The sequence below is a fragment of the Oryzias melastigma genome, linkage group LG11 (genome assembly GCF_002922805.2).
Source record: "Oryzias melastigma strain HK-1 linkage group LG11, ASM292280v2, whole genome shotgun sequence".
Taxonomy (NCBI): Eukaryota; Metazoa; Chordata; class Actinopteri; order Beloniformes; family Adrianichthyidae; genus Oryzias; species Oryzias melastigma.
Genome location: NC_050522.1, coordinates 826,879 through 846,088, shown reverse-complemented (window position 1 = coordinate 846,088; position 19,210 = coordinate 826,879). Strand labels below are relative to the sequence as shown.

The following is a 19,210-nucleotide window of genomic DNA, read 5'->3' as shown; positions in this document are numbered from 1 at the left end:
CTTATCTGCTCTGACTGGAAAACACAAACTTCTGTAAACCGTAACAAATGAAAATGCAAACCTATGCAACAACACTGTAAGAGTTCCTCATGTGACGAACCGCTATGGTCTTAGACCAGGGGTCTCAAGCTGGCGGCGCCAAGACAATATTTTGCTGCCCCCACTTTAATATGAAAGTTTAATCTTGATACAGCCCGTGAGATTTGTATGACTTTGCAGTGCTGTTTGCAGGGCTGACAAACCAACCAATCACGGTGGGTCTTGGGGGCGTGACATTGACCGGGCTTGAGCAGGAAGCCCGACAACCCCCTTCCCAGACCACATTGATGAGTTCCTTACTATTCACACAGAATTTTCTCAAAAGCCAGTGCTATATGGGGTTCCATTTGTGCCAAAAATATGTTTTTGCCTCCACTATGTCTACTGAACAAGTTTATTGAACATTTGTTCATGTCTACGTTCTACAATCCTCTGTTCGTCCACGCTTCTTTGAAGATAGCTTTGTATTTGCTTCATGCCTAAAACATTGCATTTGCTATTGTCGTTGGATCTGGTCATTAAAAATGTCCTTAGCCACACTTGCTAACGTCGTTAGCTTCTGCCATTTCACAGGACATGCAGAAGATATTGCTTAGTAGTACATAGACATGAACAAATGTTCAATAAACTTGTTCCGTAGACATAAACAATGAACCAAAGATATAGACAGTGGACACAAAAAACTATTTTTGGCACAAATGGAACCCCATACGGCCCAGACTTAGCCAGACTCCGCCTTCAGTATCCCAAGGTAAATCGAGTTTGAGAACCCTGGTTTAGAAACTGTTTACTTTAAATGTGTTTTATCAATGAAGCTGTCATTAGAGCTTTTGGATTCAGGGTGTATTCAGACCGGACACATTTGATTCTCTTCAAGTGGATCAGAGTTCATTCCTCTGATAATCCAGAACAAATTTTCATTCTGGTCTAGGACCAGGAACCATTCCCTGACCTATCTTTTTCGTTTCCAATCGGACTGAGCTCCAATTCGCTCCGAGTTTAGTCAGTCTGAATAGGCTCCGCTCTTGGAGCAGAACAACTGGACCAAAACAGCCACCGTAGCTGTGCATTACGTGAATTAAGCAGGTTAGGAATGAAGCAACCGATTAGCCGCGTACAATTACAAAGCAGTGGCTGCCGTTTTATTACACAGAAAAAAAGGGTACAACTGTTAATTTGTTAAACAGTTGAACCCATTTAATCCCACACAATTCACAATTGTAACCGTAAAAAAAATGTGTCATTTCTCAGGCTGTAAAAGTTTTAATGAATTTTGGCATATATTAAAATAATAAAGTGTCTTTGTAAAATATATGCAGTTTCACATGTGTACTATGAAATGTCACATGACCAGGGCTGTTCACTTCCTGTTGCCGCCACAATTAGCCAAAAAGATAATACATTGCTTAAATACTAGCTAAACTCCAAAATAGCCTAAAATTCCTCAGTAAACTAAATTAAAAAAACGTTAGCATGTTGCTAAAATAGAAGCTAAACTCTAAATTACTCTACAAACCTCAGTAGATAACAAATTAGCCAAATACATTAGCATGTTGCTAAAATAATAACTAAACTCCAAATTTTTTTGAGAATTACTATAAAATATTAAAACATAGCCAGTGAAATAAATTATGTGTTTGAATGTTTACTGCTTATTAAGCCTTCACACAAATAAATGAGGTTATCTGAAATCAGGAACTATTTTTCACTAAAGATCAAGTTTTGGTCTCTCTGACTCAAATGTAAAAAAAGTGCATTTTTTGGTAATGAACGGTCACAACTTTGTTCAACTTTACTGCACCCTGACTCCATATAATTAAGTAAAGTAATGAGTAATTGACTATTAAATTAGTCGTTGACTATTAATAGTCGATTAGTTGTAGATTAGTCGACTAATTGTGGCAGCCCTACCTGTGACGTCACCCTAAAAGCTACCTTGTAGTTCTTTAACAGAATTCTCTTAACACCACAACAATGAGATACAGCAACTCAGTGAAATTTGGTTGGAAGACTGAATGCTCATTAAAACAACTTTTAAGGTAATACACATTTCTTCTCACTGTTTTCCTAACAGTCTGTATGTCATAAACACTTTTTAGCACACCTTCTTAGCCACTGTCTCCTCAGTAACCGTCTTGCTCCATGGATCAAAGTAGCCATAAAAGTGTTGAATCTGATGTTGATACAGACGTTCAAATTAGCTCCACAAAATATAAAGTTTGAATAACTGAACTATCTCGACAAGGATTGTAAAGCTCAGGACTTCCAAACTTTCTTGCCCTGCCCTCAAAATTCCTAGCCAATGACTGAAGAGATCTTAAGTCACGTGGTTTTGTTTACAAGCTTTGGTTTGAAACAGAAAGGCCGCTTGACGGCAGTCTGAATACAGACCAAACGCGAGTTTTTCAGGAGGACTTGATCCAGATTGAATGATTTTTCCAGTCTGAACACACCCTCAAAGAGGTCTGGAACGGAGACGTAGACCACATCGTTTTTCAACCCCCGATCAAGTCAAAGGATCTTTTAGGTGGGTGTTGGGCCAATGAACTGAACAGGTGCACCCCACACTGTTGGCTTTAACCCCTTCATGCCTGATTGTTTTTTTTTTTTTTACAAATAAAGAAAATTACGTCTTTCAGAATCTGGATGGCTCAGTTGTCTGGCTGGGTGTGGGACTGGGGCATGGTAAACCAGGGTTCATTTCCCAGGGGGCGCGGTGAGCTTATTCCAGCGTGGGTCCTTTGGCAAGTCCCTTCACCCTACTGCCTAACTATGTAGCAGGTCCCTGTGCCTGTCCCAAGCCTGGATAAGATACAGGGTTGTGTCAGGAAGGACGTCTGGCACAAAAACCTCTGCCAAACCAAGTGTGCGGATCAGTAAAAGCTGATTGGCTGTGGCGATCCCTGAGGGCAAATGCTGAAAGATGAACAAACAGACCTAAAATAAGATTTCTTTTCCGCATGAAGGGGTTAAGGACATGAAGTGACGATGATAAGAACATGCTCCTGTGAGGAGCAATTGGAGGCAGTTGTTGAATTTTATTAGTGAGTGGAGTTTAATGAACCATGGTTCTAATGTCTCTTAATCCCTATGCAATCATCATCATGACCCTTCTGATGGAAGGGTGGTTTTTTAAATGTTTTATAAAATGCCTTAAACTTCACACCTGCATTAACTTTAATGTTTGAGGAGTTATTTTCATTGTTTTTAATTCAACTTCCAACAACTAGTTATTAATAAAAACTAAGATGCATTGGAAAGAAATGTACTTTGTCATTGTTCAACAGTAAAAATGCAGCATGTAACCCTAATGAGAAATGATTTTTTTGTTGTTGCTGGAGGCTTTAGAGTGGCATCCTCCATGTTTCTGCCACAACCCTTTTGCTTTCCTCTTAATCGCATCACTATACTACAAAGACGGCATTTACTGCCCTTGGACAGCAGCACCCTTCCTCTTTACATTCTAAGTATCTGCGTAAAATGAATTCTGACTTTGTCATGTTTGCGTCCTGAGAACTAATGTGCAGAAAACCAACAGAGGACACAGCGATGCCACAAACCAGAGGCACACTTTCAGTTCTTGATTTCAAATGCTCTTTGATGTTTGAAAACAGATGATAAAAGGTCAGAACTTCAGATGAAACTGTTCATACAAAACATCAAGTCTAGAAGTGTCTTTGCTGTTGTGCTTTTCATTTGCAGTCACCTTCATGATGTTTATTTGTGGTTCTGGGAATCACTTCCCTGTAGAAATACCTAAAAGTGTCTTAAACTGCCACTTAAGTCTCACTAAACGGGACTTAAAATAATGAGAACATTTAGATTATTTATAGGAATGTAGAAGATTTTAGATACATCTTGAGAAATCGATCGGCCAGAGGGAGTAACAGCAGTGTTGGTTAGGGCTGGGTTGATAAAATCGATATAATCAATTTGACTCAATTTAAGCTGAACAGATCAATTATCGATTCATAAAATTATAGATCAATGAATCATATAAAGCTAAAGTCCGCTAGCTTGATGCTAAAATGTAATGTTAACACTCGGTCGACCTAATCATACACTGCTGACAAAATGAACATCTTTATAAACTCAGACATGAATCTTTAAACTCTTTTAAGGAAACATTTTTTTAAGTAAGCATTTGTGGTCTAAAGCACATTTTTTGCTCATTCTTTCTTCTTCTTCTGGAATGAGGTGTAATTGCTATAGTGCAGGAGTGTCAAAGTCAATCGCACAAGGGGCCAAACTCCAAAACACACATTAGGTTGAACAGGATCAACATTTATTTAACACTCTGAAACTAAACTTTTAAAACAGTAACTTTTTAACATAATTATGAACTAGATATATAGCATTACCTGTTATAATGCTAGTGTGAATGCTGTAAGCTGAATTTGACTGCTAAAGATGCTGAAGTTAATAGCTGAAAATGCTGAAGCTGATAGCCAGCTAAAATATTAACTAAATGCCAAATTAACCTAAAAAACAGACAAAAAACAACTTAGGTTAGCCAAAACAGTTAGCATGTAGTTTAAAAATAGCTAAACTTCAAAATATCCTAAAAAACCGAAAAAGCCTAAATTAACCAAAACAGCTAGCATGTAGCTGAAATATTAGCTGAACTCCAAAATAGCCTAAAAATCTCAGTAAATGCCAAAATAATCCAAAAAGCTAACAATGCCACTTTAAAACAGTGACTTTTTAACATAATTGTGAATAATAAAAAGACAGGAATATTATTCCAGAATAAATCAACTTAAACCTTAAATAACTTTTAGTATTTTACTGTCTATAAAAATATAATTTGTCAAAATTATAGAAGTTAGAAAGGAGTGCAAGATAACATCGGGTCATTAATAACAATAAAATAAAATGATCTGGAAGCGTGGATCCGGCCTTGACTTTGACACGTGTGCTATAGTGTGATCGTCACCTAGTGTCCAAACTGAAAAGTTCTCCAGGAGAAGCAGAACAATGTTTACAATGTTAACATTGACATTTTTGTTATTTTCTCCTTTAGAGAATCCATGTAACACTGTATGATATTAACAATCTAATTATTTCACTGATACATTTTACAGTATGTGAAATATATTCAAAACATGTGGTACATTATTAATATATTTCTAAACAAATGTCTATAAATGTGTAAACTCAAAATTGAATTGACTGGATTGAAAGAATTAAAACAATCAAAATCAAATCTATCCAGGCTCTTGTGAATCGAATCGATTCTGGAAATGATTAATTCAATACCCAGCCCTACTGTGAATGCGCTTACACGGGGATGGTTTCCGTTTTTAAAGAGTTCAAGCTTTTCTATTAGTGTGGAGTGATAAATAATAACTGTCCTCTGCAGAGAATCCCCACATTATGTAGATTTAAGGAAACTTCCAGGTGATGGAGATGTTTCTGCGTGTTGTCCACACGTGAAACACCTGAAATGTGCTGCAACCTCATTTCTATTCAAGCCACATGCAGCTTTAGACAACTGCTGCTTCTGTGGGCTGATTGTCTGCTATGAAGGTGGTTCTGCAGCACTGCCTGTGCTCACTCATTAGTCCAGCTACGCTCTTGAGAATCAATGAGCGAAAGCCGTATTTTGTCTGGAGCTGAGACAATTGAGCTCTGAAAATCTGCTGTGCCTGCCTGTGTGTCACAGACGGTGCAGGAGAGTCACAGATAAGCATCCTGAACAGATGCTGGGAGGCTCGGGTTGTGCTCGGGGGCGGTTTCTTCTTCGTGGTCACATGCTGCACGTGAGCAGCTGAGGACAGGCGGGGCTTATAATAGACATGCTCCGTCCCTTCTCTGCTGTTCTCTGTGACTGCTCGATCATACAGATTCACTACTTCTTATGCAAAATTCCAGTCTGGAACGGAGACAATACAGTTCTATTTCGAATTTCTGCCACTTGCAAGACGTCCAGCATGTATGCATGTTTATAAAGCTGACTACAAATCCAACCAACAAATTCAACCCAAATCACATTGAAGATCTGGTCTTAAAAAAATTAGAAACTAGTTTGTTTGGGTTTTTTTTTTTTTTTTTTTTTTTTGAGAAATGTCCTGGCTTTTGGTGGACATTATATACGATAATCGGGCTGCACAATTGAGTTCCTTCCATGTTTCCATGTTCAGTTTTGATTCTGGCAAAGCAGATCTGTGCATTATTTTCCAGGGTAGTTGCCTTGACTTAGCTAAGCTTTTGAATGTGAAGTTGTCAAACTGCTTTATACAATCCAGATAGGTCTAGTCAACAAATTGACAAATATAAAAGGTTTGACATTTTGAAATTCATCAATTTTAGAATATGAAACCATACCTGACTATACCTCACACAATCTTACTATTTAAGAGTTTATCTGTGCTGTTAGTCTTGAATATACATAAGAAACATTATTTAAGGAGGGCATTTTTTAAATATGTAACATATTAGGGAGTATTGAGGAAAAACCTAACTTCCATCCTCAGGATTTCAATCTGGAGTGTTAATGTCCATGGTGGAACAAGGTCATTGGTCAGGGGTCGGCAACTTTTAGCGGTAAAAGAGCAATTTTGGCTCGTTTTCTACTGATCAAAACCTGGAAGGAGCTGTATAGTCCTACTTTAGCCTTTTAGACATAAATATAAATCATGTCTTTTTTGGCATGAACGAAAGCAAAAATATAAAAAGAACCTAGCATCTCTCAAAATGTATTTTTTTATGTTTGACAGAAGCTCAAATAACTTATTTTCAAAATCAAAGATGCTCTATATTTTTAAAACTTTAAAACAGTATTTATTTTAACATAAATATGAACTAGATATAAAGCATTACATGCGATATTGCTAGTCTGAATGCTCTAAACTGAAGATTCTCTGTGCCAAACAGGATCATCTCGGTGCTGCTCTGAACAGCTGGTAACCAATGTTGTGCAACACAAGATAATATGTGCTTCTAACTCTTAAAAGATCAGATTTTTTACCAAAGTTTTGCTTTGCACACAAAATCAGTGCATTCTTGGGGTAGCATTGAGCAAACAAGACGTCTTCCGGTCTTTTCTTTTCTTTTTTTTTCCTTTTTCCCCTTTTTGTTTCCCAGCAGTCCTACCTACACTGCTGGGTTTTGCTATTTTAGTTTGGAGTTGAACCTTGGTCGTCTTAGTTTGCAGGCTTTGTTTATTTATTTATTTATTTATTACATAGTTTTGGTTAGGCCGTCCTTGCAGGGAGCTGAAAACCTGGAATGTAAACTCGGGTGACTGATGGATCCTCTGGGATGCACCTGTTCAGGTTGGTATATTCCAGATCCTTCCATAAAGCCAGGCAGTCCCAACCGTGATGACGTCACAGTTCACCACATCATTGGAGGGTTCCCTCTAAGCTAGGGGGTGGCCAGTGAATTAATTTATGAGGAGGTTGGCAGCCCCCACCCCCATCACGCGCCCGTGCAGCACAGTCTGCGCAGCTGCTGACGAATGGGGGATCCCACGTGAACCCACCCACCCCAGCACCACCATTCCCGCAGGTGAAGGACTAAACCGATGAACTTGAGTGTAGAGGATCGTATTATCTCTGCGTAAGATCTGATATTTGCCGTTTACAGGGCATGCAAGGTCTTGCATTTTGCTTGTTCGTGACAGTCTATGGTCGGGAGTGAAAAGGAAAACGTACATTGTGTGCTTTTCATCAGCAGCCCGACTGAGGTGCGATGGCGCGGGCCGCCAACAGGGGGCGCGGGGCTCATCCTTTAAGACACCGCCAGGAGTGCGCAGGCGCAGGGATTTGAAGAGAATACGCCATATTGAATTCCCGCAGGAACGACTAGCACTGCCACAGCTAGCGGTTTGTAGGGGCCGCCGTATCGATGCTGCTACAGCGGGCAGTCGTGACTTTCCTCGCTTCTTTTAACGCCGCGTGCGTGGCGTCCATTTAAAGGTCCGGTAAGGAATAACGACGGGAACGCGAGAGTTAGATATTTGTCTGGGGAGGGGGGTTACCGGAAAGACTAGTTGAATGGATCCGAGGGTGGCTTGGATTCAGCCCGAACAGAAAGGACCCGCGAACACCTTATGGATGTACGTCTGGGAGACCTCTCAGGGAGGCCGGGCCGTGCAGTTCCACAACCAGAACCACAACCAGTGCGCGAACCACGCTGCGGAAAAGAACGGGGCGCCGGGCAAGAGCAACTGCAGCGGCGACGGGGCCGTTACAGCCGGCCGGAGCGGCGGCCATCACGGCTCCACCGCCGCGGCGTCCAGCGGGAACTCCTCCACACACACCTCCGGTCTAGGTGAGGGGAACATTGTGCTCCAGAAGACGGGATCCGCCTCCTCCTCGTCCTCCCAGGAATCCGGGACGGATGTCTTCGCCTCCTTACTCGAGAGGACTATTAGTGCAAATGTGTCTGGAAACTTGAATAAAAACGTCGTCCTCGGTTTAAATGACGGCGTGGAGAATAACGGTAACCTGTACCACCACCACCATCATCCACAGGAGCACCAAACTTTACATTCACAGCAAGTCTGCGCCAGGCGGCTCCAGGGTCCCCCCAATGGAGCCGCTAACCCCACACACAGCCACCACCCAGGCCGCAGGAAAAGCGACAACAAGGCCAGCACCTACGGCATGAATTACCTGCTGTCCATCTGCACGCACGGGAATTACGCCAACTCCATGACCCCGTGGAAGACGATGAAGTACAGCGCCGGAGTCCGCGGGTGAGTGGGCACTATTACAACATGTTCTCTAAAGTTAACACTATAGTATGCTTTGAGAGCGCAATGCTTTTATACAGTTCTATTATTCTACTCGGTGTAACCATCAGCGATCAGACCGGAAGTGTCGTGATTCGATGCACTATTTGAATTTTAGTGCCGCGTGGGACAAAGCCCTGCAATGTTGTTACTGTGTGTGATCAATGTGAAGCAGGAGTGTCAAACTCGATCCCAAAAGGGGCCAAAATCCAAAACACAACTTAGGTCGCAGGCAGAACGGGATAAACATTTATTGAACATTCAAAAACTATATTTTTAAAACTTTAAAACTGTATTTATTTTAACATAAATATGAACTAGATATAAAGCATTACATGCGGTATTGCTAGTTTGAATGCTCTAAACTGAAGATGATAGTGCTGATAGCTGAAGATGCTGAAATAGCTAATATAGCTGAAAACACTGAAGCTGAAAGCCAACTAAAAGATTAGTTAAATGCCTCATTGGCTAGAAAGCAAAAAACAGAAATAAGAGTATTAGCTAAACCCCAAAACAGCCTAAAAAAACAAAAAAGCTTAAATTAGTCAAAACAGATAGCTGTAAATGTTAGCCTAGTTCCAAAAACGCCTACATTTTTAAAGCCTAAATTTGCCAAAATAACTAGCATGTAGCTAGAAAAATAGATAAACTTAAAAATAGCCTACAAACTTTTTAAAAAGCCTAAATCAGCCAAAACCGCTATCATGTAGTTGAAATATTAACTAGACTCCATGACAGCCTAAATTAGCCAAAAAGCTAGCGCGTAACTATTAGCTTAGTTCCAAAACAGCCTAAAATACAAAAAAAGCCTAAATAAGTCAAAACAGCTAAAATGTAACTGAAATATTAGCCAAACTCTGAAACAGTCTTAAAAAAAAAATAAAAAGCCTAAATTATCCAAAAAAGCTAGCATATAGCTGAAAAAATAGCTACTCTTCAAAATAGCCAAATAACCGAAAAAATACTAAATTAGCTAAAACAGCTAGCATGTAGCCAAAATATTAGCTAAACTCCAAAATAGCCTAAAAAATCATAGTAAATTCCAAAATAGTCCAAAAAGCTAGCAGAATGCCAATTTTTGAAACTTTAAAAGTCTAACTTTTTAACATAATTATGAATAATAAAAAAGGCAGGAATATTATTCCAGATTAAATCAATTTAAACCTGAAATAACTTTCAATATTTTACTCTACATAAAAAATATAATTTGTCAAAATTCTTCAAGTTAGAATTGAGCACTAGATAACATTGGGTCATTAATAGGAATAAAATAAAATGATCTGGAGGGCCGGATAGAATCACCAGGAGGGTCAGATCTGGCCTCCAGGCCTTGACTTTGACACATGTGATGTAAACAATACTTTACATAGTATTTTTTTCCCTCTCACTTTCTGGTAACAGCATATGTTTTAACTTTTAAAAGTGTGTGTGCGTGTTTGTCTGTGTCTGTCAATTTATTGTCCTACGATCCAACCAGAATGAATCAAGTCGACATGTACCATTAACAAAAAATAATTTCAAAGTTACATTAATTAATATTCGATATTGGAACATACCATTTGGATTGAAGTATGTCAGGTTTATTTTACTTTATAGTATACTATAAAGTACCATCACAGTGGACAACACAGGAAAAATGATCAGCCATGCTTTTAAAGTGCACAGCAGTTTCAAGTTTCTCATTTTTGCACAAAAGTTCATCAATAAAAAATCAAAACGATAAAAAAGAAGTGGCACGGTAGACACTTTTCTATCGTCCACATGGTATATAGGCTATCCTCATATCGCCCAGCACTATTGAAGCCAGTGTATATATTTTTGGTCTTTTGAAAGTGGAATTCTTGTGGTCAAAAGTAAATTTGTGTCCAAAGTTTTCCGATCCTCTGGATGCATTTATGTCCTCTTAAGTAAACCTGGTTACTGGAAACGAATCCGTTTACAGGTAGAAGAGTAACCAGGTTTCCACTTCTTCATTGTGTTAGATGGAAATGATGCAGCCTGTCATCCAATTTCTTCTTTGGTGGCAGATTGCTGGGTATCGACAGATTAGTTGTGTTTTTGTTCTCTCGGAGAAAGCCGATTCCCACCGGTGTTTGTCGTAAAACCCTGTCCACTTCAGCAGTTATAGAAACCAGTTCTAGTTTTTACAGCAAGAGTCGTTTTAACCTGGTACTTCACACATTATGTTGAAAATACAGAAGATGATCTTTATTTCAATTGGTAGCAGTAAAATTCCTTATTGAAGGGGAAATACAGTTAACCCTGTCAAGGGAGTCTGTCTTCAACTTATGGGCCCTCCTGTGTCTTCCTACTCCCAATCAGTTTTTTAGACTGTTATTGTAATTTCATTTGATTAATTTTATTTTTGTAAACGTTCCTATTTCAAAAATGCTTATTGTTGATGTCTGTGAGACCATTTAGCACTTCAGAGAATGGATTTGTGGGCCGGCTGGAGAGCATTTTAGTTAACAACTTGGCGGCTCGTGTGTCCAAGTATCCTTGGTGTTGACTGTATATAGAGAACTGGAATGAGCTGGTGTGATGTCTAATCTCTGGCTTTACCAAAATGAAGCCAGTTCAGATGCTATTTTTCAAGACACGGACTTTGCCAGAAGACAGTGATTGATTCGAGTCAGTCTGATCCAATATTTCTATAGTAACTGCTCTCGCCAATTTGGAGTAAGCTTGTTCCTAGGCCACGCCCCTTCCACTGAAGCAGGCTTGGGAGAAGCTGTCTAACGTTTGAGGTGGGGCCAGCGGGCACCACATACTTTTACTGAGGCATCTGATTGGTCAGTTTAGAACTTGAATAAATTGCGTTAAAAAAAGAAAATGTAATGAAAAAGAAATGAGTTTTACTAAGATGTTAAAAAAGGTAACCTTTGTGCTCTCTTATGGAGTCCAGATGACCCCGCCCTTATATTGAAGTGTGATTCCTCCCATGACAAAGGTGGACAGGATTTCGGTTTTCTTAGAAGTAAACTCATATTTCACTGCTCAAAACTCAAACTTTGGGCTTGGATCTTGTGTCGGGGAAAACGCTGGTTGGACACTTGCTATTGTCGTAAAACATTTCTGCCAATCAATGGATTTCATCGTTTGATGACAGTAGCTCCGCCCTAACTGGTGTGTCCATTTTTCTATAGATGTACAACCAACGGTGGACCAAAAATGGTACGAGTCACTCCAACTTAATGGGGTCGATTTTATAACTGGAGCACTCAAAGTTCTGATCCAGTCCAGTCCAGACTGCTCAGTGGAAACTTGGCATTAAAGTATCTGGACTCCTTTAAGACCCTGTCCCATTAGTCGTGCACAATTGTGCAGATGTCAAGTGTCTGTGGTGTCTGTGTAGTGATGGCAGGAAAGGCTCATTTGATTTAGTGTTCAGTGTTCGTGCGGTGGCATTCGCCAAAGAACATTCTGGTGAGGAATCTGCACCACATTTCTGGGTGGATCCTGAATCGACCCGAGAATGGCAAAAGCAGGTGGGTGGTATTGAGAAAACAGCTGCATTAAAAAAGTCTACAGGAAAATGATTCGCTTGAAAGTGGAGATTGTTGATACAGAGATTGATGATGCTTCAAAGAGAAAAGAAACATTTATGTACGCTAATAATGTTCTTATCACTTTAATACATTTTGGAAATGTTCATCTGGTGTCGTCAGCATTTTTGTGACAGAATTTCACAGCAAAATGAACCCATTAGCCATCACTGCCATCTCTAATTAACGCAGGACTGGCTACCAAATTTTTGGTAATAGTAGTGGGGCTTCTATTGGAAGATATGTGGTACATTCATGAAGATCACAAATGAACTGAAACTCTGAACAGCATGATTTTGGAATCACCTGCTGGTTCAGGTGTTTCTTCATCACTTTCCCCACGATCCTGGAGACCTCAGCTGTCCTCAGGTGGAGCTCTGCGCTGCCGTCCACGTGCTGGTTTATATGAAACGTTCCTTTTTAGAACAGGTCTTAAGACATAAGTCGCATTTATCACAAAATAATGTTACTAAAATGACCAAATGCTGTGTGGAAGAGCAGTTTCTAAGGAAAATATGCGCGAATGTTGAACACCGTTTGGATAAGGCACTGCAGTCTCACTTCAGAGACAAACCCAAATCGTCAAGTATCTGTAACAAATATTAATCACAAGTACTTTACTGCTTTGTGGTTGTGAGACGAGTAATCGATAAGCTCAGAGGGATGACACAGCCGTCTCATAGATCTTGTTACACGCTCACATCTGCTTCTTTGGTTGTTTAAATCTGCACGAGGAGCTGTAGCTAAGCTACCTTATAAACCAAACTGCAAATTTAATGAGCTCATTTCACTTTAGAAAATCCAACCTTTTCAGGAGTACACAATGATGGTACTATTATGGTTTTGTATTCTTGACTTCAGTGACTGATTTGTGTATTTTATCACATTTTGTCAACATGTTTGAGTAAAGATCTTTGTATTGGCTAAATATCTGTATTTTTATGTATTTATTTATTATTGATTATTAAATACACATTAATAATAGGGAATTACCTTTTTGTATACTCTTATTATAGAAAGTATTGTGGTGTATTGGTTCAAATCTGCATTGATGTTGATGCAGAACATTTGAAATGAGTCACAGGGGTTGGAGTGGTGTGTTGTGTCACAACTGTCACTGAAGTTATTTTGGGGGGAAGTGATGAAATTTAAACTCAGCAACTCTTTGATGATTGGCCGAGGAGAAGGCATGTCCTGAAATGATTGGAGAGAAGCTGATATGCAATGAAATAATGAACCAAGAATAATGGAGGTGTTAAAAAATTCATCAGGTCTTTAGCTTGAACAACTAAATCCAGATTAATGTTTTATACGTTTTCTGCTATTGAATCATCTTGGATGATTGCTTTCCTTCACATAAATGATAAATATGCTTTATTTTCACCTAGGGCTGGGTGTCGATAATAATTTCCAGAAATTATTCGATTCAGAAGAACCTGAATCAATGTGATTCCAATTTTTTTCGATTCTTTCGATCCTCTCAATTCAATTTTGAGTTTACACAATTTACACATTTGTTTAGAAATACTTGAATTATCTATATACATGTTTTGAATATATTTATATGAATCTGATCCAGTTCACATACTGTAAATGTATCAGTGAAATAATGAGATTGTTAATATCATCCAGTGTTACATGGATTCTCTAAAGGAGAAGTTCTAACTAAAATGTTCAGATCATTAACATTGGAAACATTGTTCTGCTTCTCCTGGAGGACGTTTCTGTTTGACCACTAGGTGGCAATCACTCTATATCTTACACTTTTTTCAAAAATAATAAGCAAAATCATAAAGCTAATCAAACATAAAAGCAGAACTTTATAAAACGGGACTATGTTTCCTCCACCTTCTCCTACTCAGTTTCACCAACAGAACTCTCAATCCTTCCAACTAAAACTGAAATATAGAACATGAAAACAGTAGTTATGACAAACCTCTGGCTTGGCTCTACTACTATGAGTATTTGTTTGCTCAATGGCCCCATCATGGATCAGAGGAGTATTTATTTTCTCATAGTTAAGCCAACCTGACATTCCAATAGTTAAGTATTTATAATAGTAGCTAATTGAAAGGATTTTTATAGTGGTCATGACTGCAAGGATCCAACTCAATGTGCCTTCCAGTTGTGCTCAAATGGATCACTGACAACCTTTACAATCTTTGTATTTGTTGTATTTTATTCAGATTACATGAAGAGGTGATGGACTTCTACCAGTACATGTCTCCGCGGTCAGAGGAGGCCGCCATGAGGAAGGAGGTGGTGAAGCGGATAGAAACCATCATCAAGGAGCAGTGGCCTTCTGCAGACGTAAGACGCTCACCCGGCATCGGTCGCTTTCATGATCAGTTCTCAAAATATACTTCACAAATAATGACTTAACTACTGTTTTTTATTTAGTCACTAGAATTCATATTTATTTGTTGATTATGCGCGGTAGAATATCTGTTGTTGTGGATTCTCTTTAAAATGTTTCCCATAACTAATTCATTTAAGTGGATTTGTGGGTTTTTCCCATTTTTAATGTCAGCCGCATTTTCACTTAATTAAATCTCAGATTTTTTCTCCTTGTTTTATTGAACTGAGGAAATGACTAATGACTCCTTACCCCCAACACTGTTTTATCAGGTCCAAATTTTTGGCAGCTTCAGCACCGGGCTGTACCTCCCAACAAGGTAACGCTGCACACGAGTAAAGGAAGAGTGTTTACTATCTTCACATTTTTTGGTAAAACTTGAAACTTTTTTTGCCCACAGCGACATAGATCTGGTTGTGTTTGGGAAGTGGGAGCGACCCCCGTTACAGGAGCTGGAGCAAGCTCTCCGGAAACACAACGTGGCAGAACCGTTCTCCATCAAGGTTCTAGACAAGGCCACAGTGAGTTCAGACGGCTGTTCTGCTGTATTTGTATCTATTTGCTGGTGTTTTTGTCTTTGAAATGATGATATGTGGCTAATCAGAAACTGTCTCTGAATATAACTTACAATAGTTCAAAATATTCATAGGTTTTTAGCTTTCAGTGTCTTTGACGAGCATTGACAGCAATTGAATTTAGTGCAAAATTGTTGAAAACAACAGAACAAAAATTAAATAATTCAAGTAGCTGCTAGACGCATATCCCCAATCTTCCTCCAAAGGATGTCGAGTGTAACGTTTTACAGCCTCTTCAAACAAAAATAAGAGATTGATACCTGGAGAGAATCAATCGAGAATCAATCACCAGGACTAAATGTCTCGTTATATCAATATTTTGGCACACCCCTAGTTCAAATCCTTGCTGGCTACTTTGTAAGTGAGTGGTGACATGAAGAACTAGGTGTTCGCTCAGCAGTAGTAAGGATAGGCTCCAGCAACCCTGTTACCCAGAACAGGAGGAGGGATGGATAGTTTGACAGACGTGATGCATCAGTAGGAAATAAAAGAACAGAGTAAACTCAACCAACAAACATTTGGAAGCAGGTTTATTGATTTGTACAAATGACTATTAAAAAAAACCAAAGTGAATTTAGTTCCATACATAGAACATGTTCACAGTAGAGAAGCTTTTTGCTGCTTCTAGTCAGCCTGTACGCCTACAACCCTTAATTACAGTTTTCTATTGTCGTTCTTGTTAACACTTTGCCACTACAGTGCACAGAATACAAAATCCTGTCATCACAAGGCTGTTTCTTGTGTCTAAGTTACAAATGTTCTGCTCTTCACTCATCCTCCAGGTGCCAATCATCAAGCTGACGGACCAGGAGACGGAGGTGAAGGTTGACATCAGCTTCAACGTGGAGACCGGAGTCAAGGCAGCCAGCTTCATTAAAGACTATGTGAAGGTGAGACACGCCTTCATGCTGTACAGTTTGTAGTAGCAGAATACAAGAGAGAGCACAAGTTCATGGAGATATTTTTGAAGTACAGAAACCACCATAGAAATGACATAATTACAGCTTCACGGTGAAATCTAAACCCAGAACGATGGAAATTCCCTCTGTGATTCTGTCTGATCTGACTGAACTGCTTCCACCACAGAAGAAACGCCTTCTTCTGATGTCATATTATCCCGTTTTCCTGTCCCGGTTCTGCTCTCATTCTTTAGTGATGGATGTGGAGCCTGACAGCTAGAAGTTTCTGTCAGCAGAAGTCCAGCTGCAGCTCCTAATGTGCTGCTATTATTCCAGAACAATCCAGGTCTCCTTTAAAATCAACTTAAGTTCCTCCTCTCAGCTGTTTCTCTGTCTCCCTGCAGAAGTACCCGGTCCTGCCGTACCTCATCTTTGTCCTGAAGCAGTTCCTGCTTCAAAGGGACCTGAATGAGGTCTTCACCGGGGGCATCAGCTCATACAGCCTCATCCTCATGGTCATCAGCTTCCTGCAGGTACCCAACCCCCTCCCTCTGAACTCTGTGAACAAACTAATGAAACGCTCTAACCCGGTGCGTTTGTTCCAGCTCCACCCTCGTATAAACGCCAGGAACCCCAATGAGAACCTGGGCATGCTGCTGATCGAGTTCTTTGAATTGTACGGCCGCCATTTCAACTACTTGAAGACGGGGATCCGGATCAGAAATGGGGGGGCGTACGTGGCCAAAGAGGAGATGATGAAGGCCATGACCAACGGATACAGACCATCCATGCTCTGTATAGAGGATCCTCTGCTTCCAGGTCAGGGTTTCACTTTGGAAAACTGAGTCCCCCTTCAACGAAAATCCTGTTTTAACACGTCTGTGTGGCTTTTTTCTTCTGAAAGAGAACAAACAAAACCATTTTGTTTTTGTATTTCCGAGTATTTCTCCTTTTAAATCAATCAAACTGTCTTGGACAGACTCTGTCTGAATGAATGATCTTCTTTCCATCAACAGCTCTGCTGCACATGCACTAAACTAATTTATGCTTTTTTTAAAGTTTTTTAGGCTTTTTTGATTTTTTGTGAAGTGACCTAAGGTGTGTTTTAGATAACAACAAAGCAACACTATTCATTGATAACACGTGCATCTGTTTCAGATTTAAAAGTGCTACATATCTACTGAACAGGTTGATAATCATGTAGGAGTGAAATGAGTTCCAAACGTTCAGCTTTTGTCAGCATCCTGCAGGAGACTTTGTCTTTGTTTTTCATGAGTTTGACTTTCATCCTTGTCTCATGAAGGCAACGATGTTGGGAGGGGCTCCTATGGCGCCATGCAAGTCAAGCAGGTGTTCGACTATGCGTACGCCATCCTGAGTCACGCCGTGTCTCCGCTCGCTCGCTCCTATCCCAACAAAGACTGTGAAAGGTCAGTCCGGCGTTGATGAGGATAACGTCCATGTTTCGAGGTAGTCCTCACCCTTTTTGCTCTGACCTGCAGCACGCTGGGGAGGATCATCAGGCTGACCCAGGAGGTCGTTGACTACAGGGAGTGGATCATTAAGAAGTGGGGGGGCAAAGATTCTGTGCAGACAGACAACAGAGGTACGAATCATTTAAGATTTGGTCCAATCTTTTGTTAGAAAATACTGTAGCTGTTAGCAGGAACTGTAATTGGGTGAATGACTGTAACGTTTCTGTATCCATGAGCTTCTACTGAGTGGTTCTTCCTCCCTCAGTGTCGTCTCCTAAAGAAGCCGTCTCAGAGGAGTCCGGCGTTCTCAGCGGGGGTGTTGCGGCTTCAGAAGAACAGCAGAGGGACTCTGCATCCCCGTACAGCGCCGACTCCCCCATGTCCATCTCCAGCCCCCAGCAGCACTCCTCGGCCTCCTCCGTGTCCTCGCTGTCGGGATCGGACAACGTAAGATGCTGCAGTGTTTGTTTCAGTCTGCATCTACATACACACAAGTTCTCCTCGAGTTTATAACGTTTCTGACTCTCTGACATCGTCATCGGCCATTTCTTTAATGACAAACTAAAGTTCATTTTCCATCAAATATTCCGTGTATGCAGAGTCCCAAATTAACTCTTCCCAGTTACAACAATTAAATGTTAGAAGGCTAATATTTTCAAATGTTTCACTAAATTCGCCATGTTTATTAGCCTTCTTTTTGGTGATTTTCTTTACTGCTCCTTTTCTACTGTGTGTACGCGATGTACACAATCTTGACTGTTAATAGCTGCGCTTTCATCACACATAAGTGCTAAAATGTATCGAAATTCTAGAAATGTAAAAAAAAAACAGTTTTGCAAGTACAGCGTTTCCGTTAAATCCTAATTATGCGAATAAACACAAACCAACTTACTCAATAAATCATTCAAAAGCATGAACGATACTTTGATTTACAACAGATACATTTAAATTTCCCATCATCTATCAAAGGAGACGTCGGCGTCTTACGGATGAAGAGATTTTAGGAAATCGTACTTGGTGTTTTTACTAGGACTGGGTTTTTTTAAATCAATTAATCCATTTGAATCGATCTAAGCTTATTAGATCAATAATCGATTCATAAAAATAGAGATTGATTTAGCACATAAAGCTAAAGTCAGCTAGCTTGATGCTAATGTTTAATAGGACAGCTAATGCTAACACTCGGTCGACCTAAACATGCATTGCTGACTAAATGAACATCTTTATATTTTAACCATTTGTGGTCTAAATCACCGTTTTTTGCTCATTCTTTATTCTTCTTCTGGAATAAGGCTTACTGCAATAGCAAGAGCTCCATCTAGTGGCCAAACTGAAACGTCCTCCAGGAGAAGCAGAACAATGTTTCCAATGTTAATGATCTATCTGAACATTTTAGTTAGAACTTCTCCTTTAGAGAATCCATGTAACACTGTATGATATTAACAATCTCATTATTTCACTGATACATTTACAGTATGTGAACTGGATCAGTTTAATATAAATATATTCAAAACAAATGGTAGATTATTAAGGAATTTCTAAACAAATGTGTTATCGTGTAAACTCAAAATTGAATAAAAT

General features: G+C 39.7%; 1 protein-coding gene across 2 annotated transcripts in view; it reads left to right on the top strand.

Annotated features, from left to right (window-relative positions):
* Positions 1–7,163: 7,163 nt before the first annotated feature.
* Positions 7,164–19,210, top strand: part of tent4a (terminal nucleotidyltransferase 4A) — a 16,643-nt gene continuing 4,596 nt past the window's right edge. The window contains exons 1-10 of one of the 2 annotated variants that reach the window (XM_024257846.2): positions 7,164–8,743; positions 14,511–14,634; positions 14,953–14,999; positions 15,081–15,201; positions 16,038–16,145; positions 16,559–16,687; positions 16,760–16,973; positions 17,458–17,584; positions 17,657–17,760; positions 17,895–18,076. In XM_024257846.2, the coding sequence (XP_024113614.1) occupies positions 8,040–8,743; positions 14,511–14,634; positions 14,953–14,999; positions 15,081–15,201; positions 16,038–16,145; positions 16,559–16,687; positions 16,760–16,973; positions 17,458–17,584; positions 17,657–17,760; positions 17,895–18,076 (1,860 nt within the window). In that variant the 5' untranslated portion in view covers positions 7,164–8,039. The remainder of the gene's footprint in view (positions 8,744–14,510; positions 14,635–14,952; positions 15,000–15,080; positions 15,202–16,037; positions 16,146–16,558; positions 16,688–16,759; positions 16,974–17,457; positions 17,585–17,656; positions 17,761–17,894; positions 18,077–19,210) is intronic. The other variant, XM_024257844.2, reaches the window with a different exon arrangement.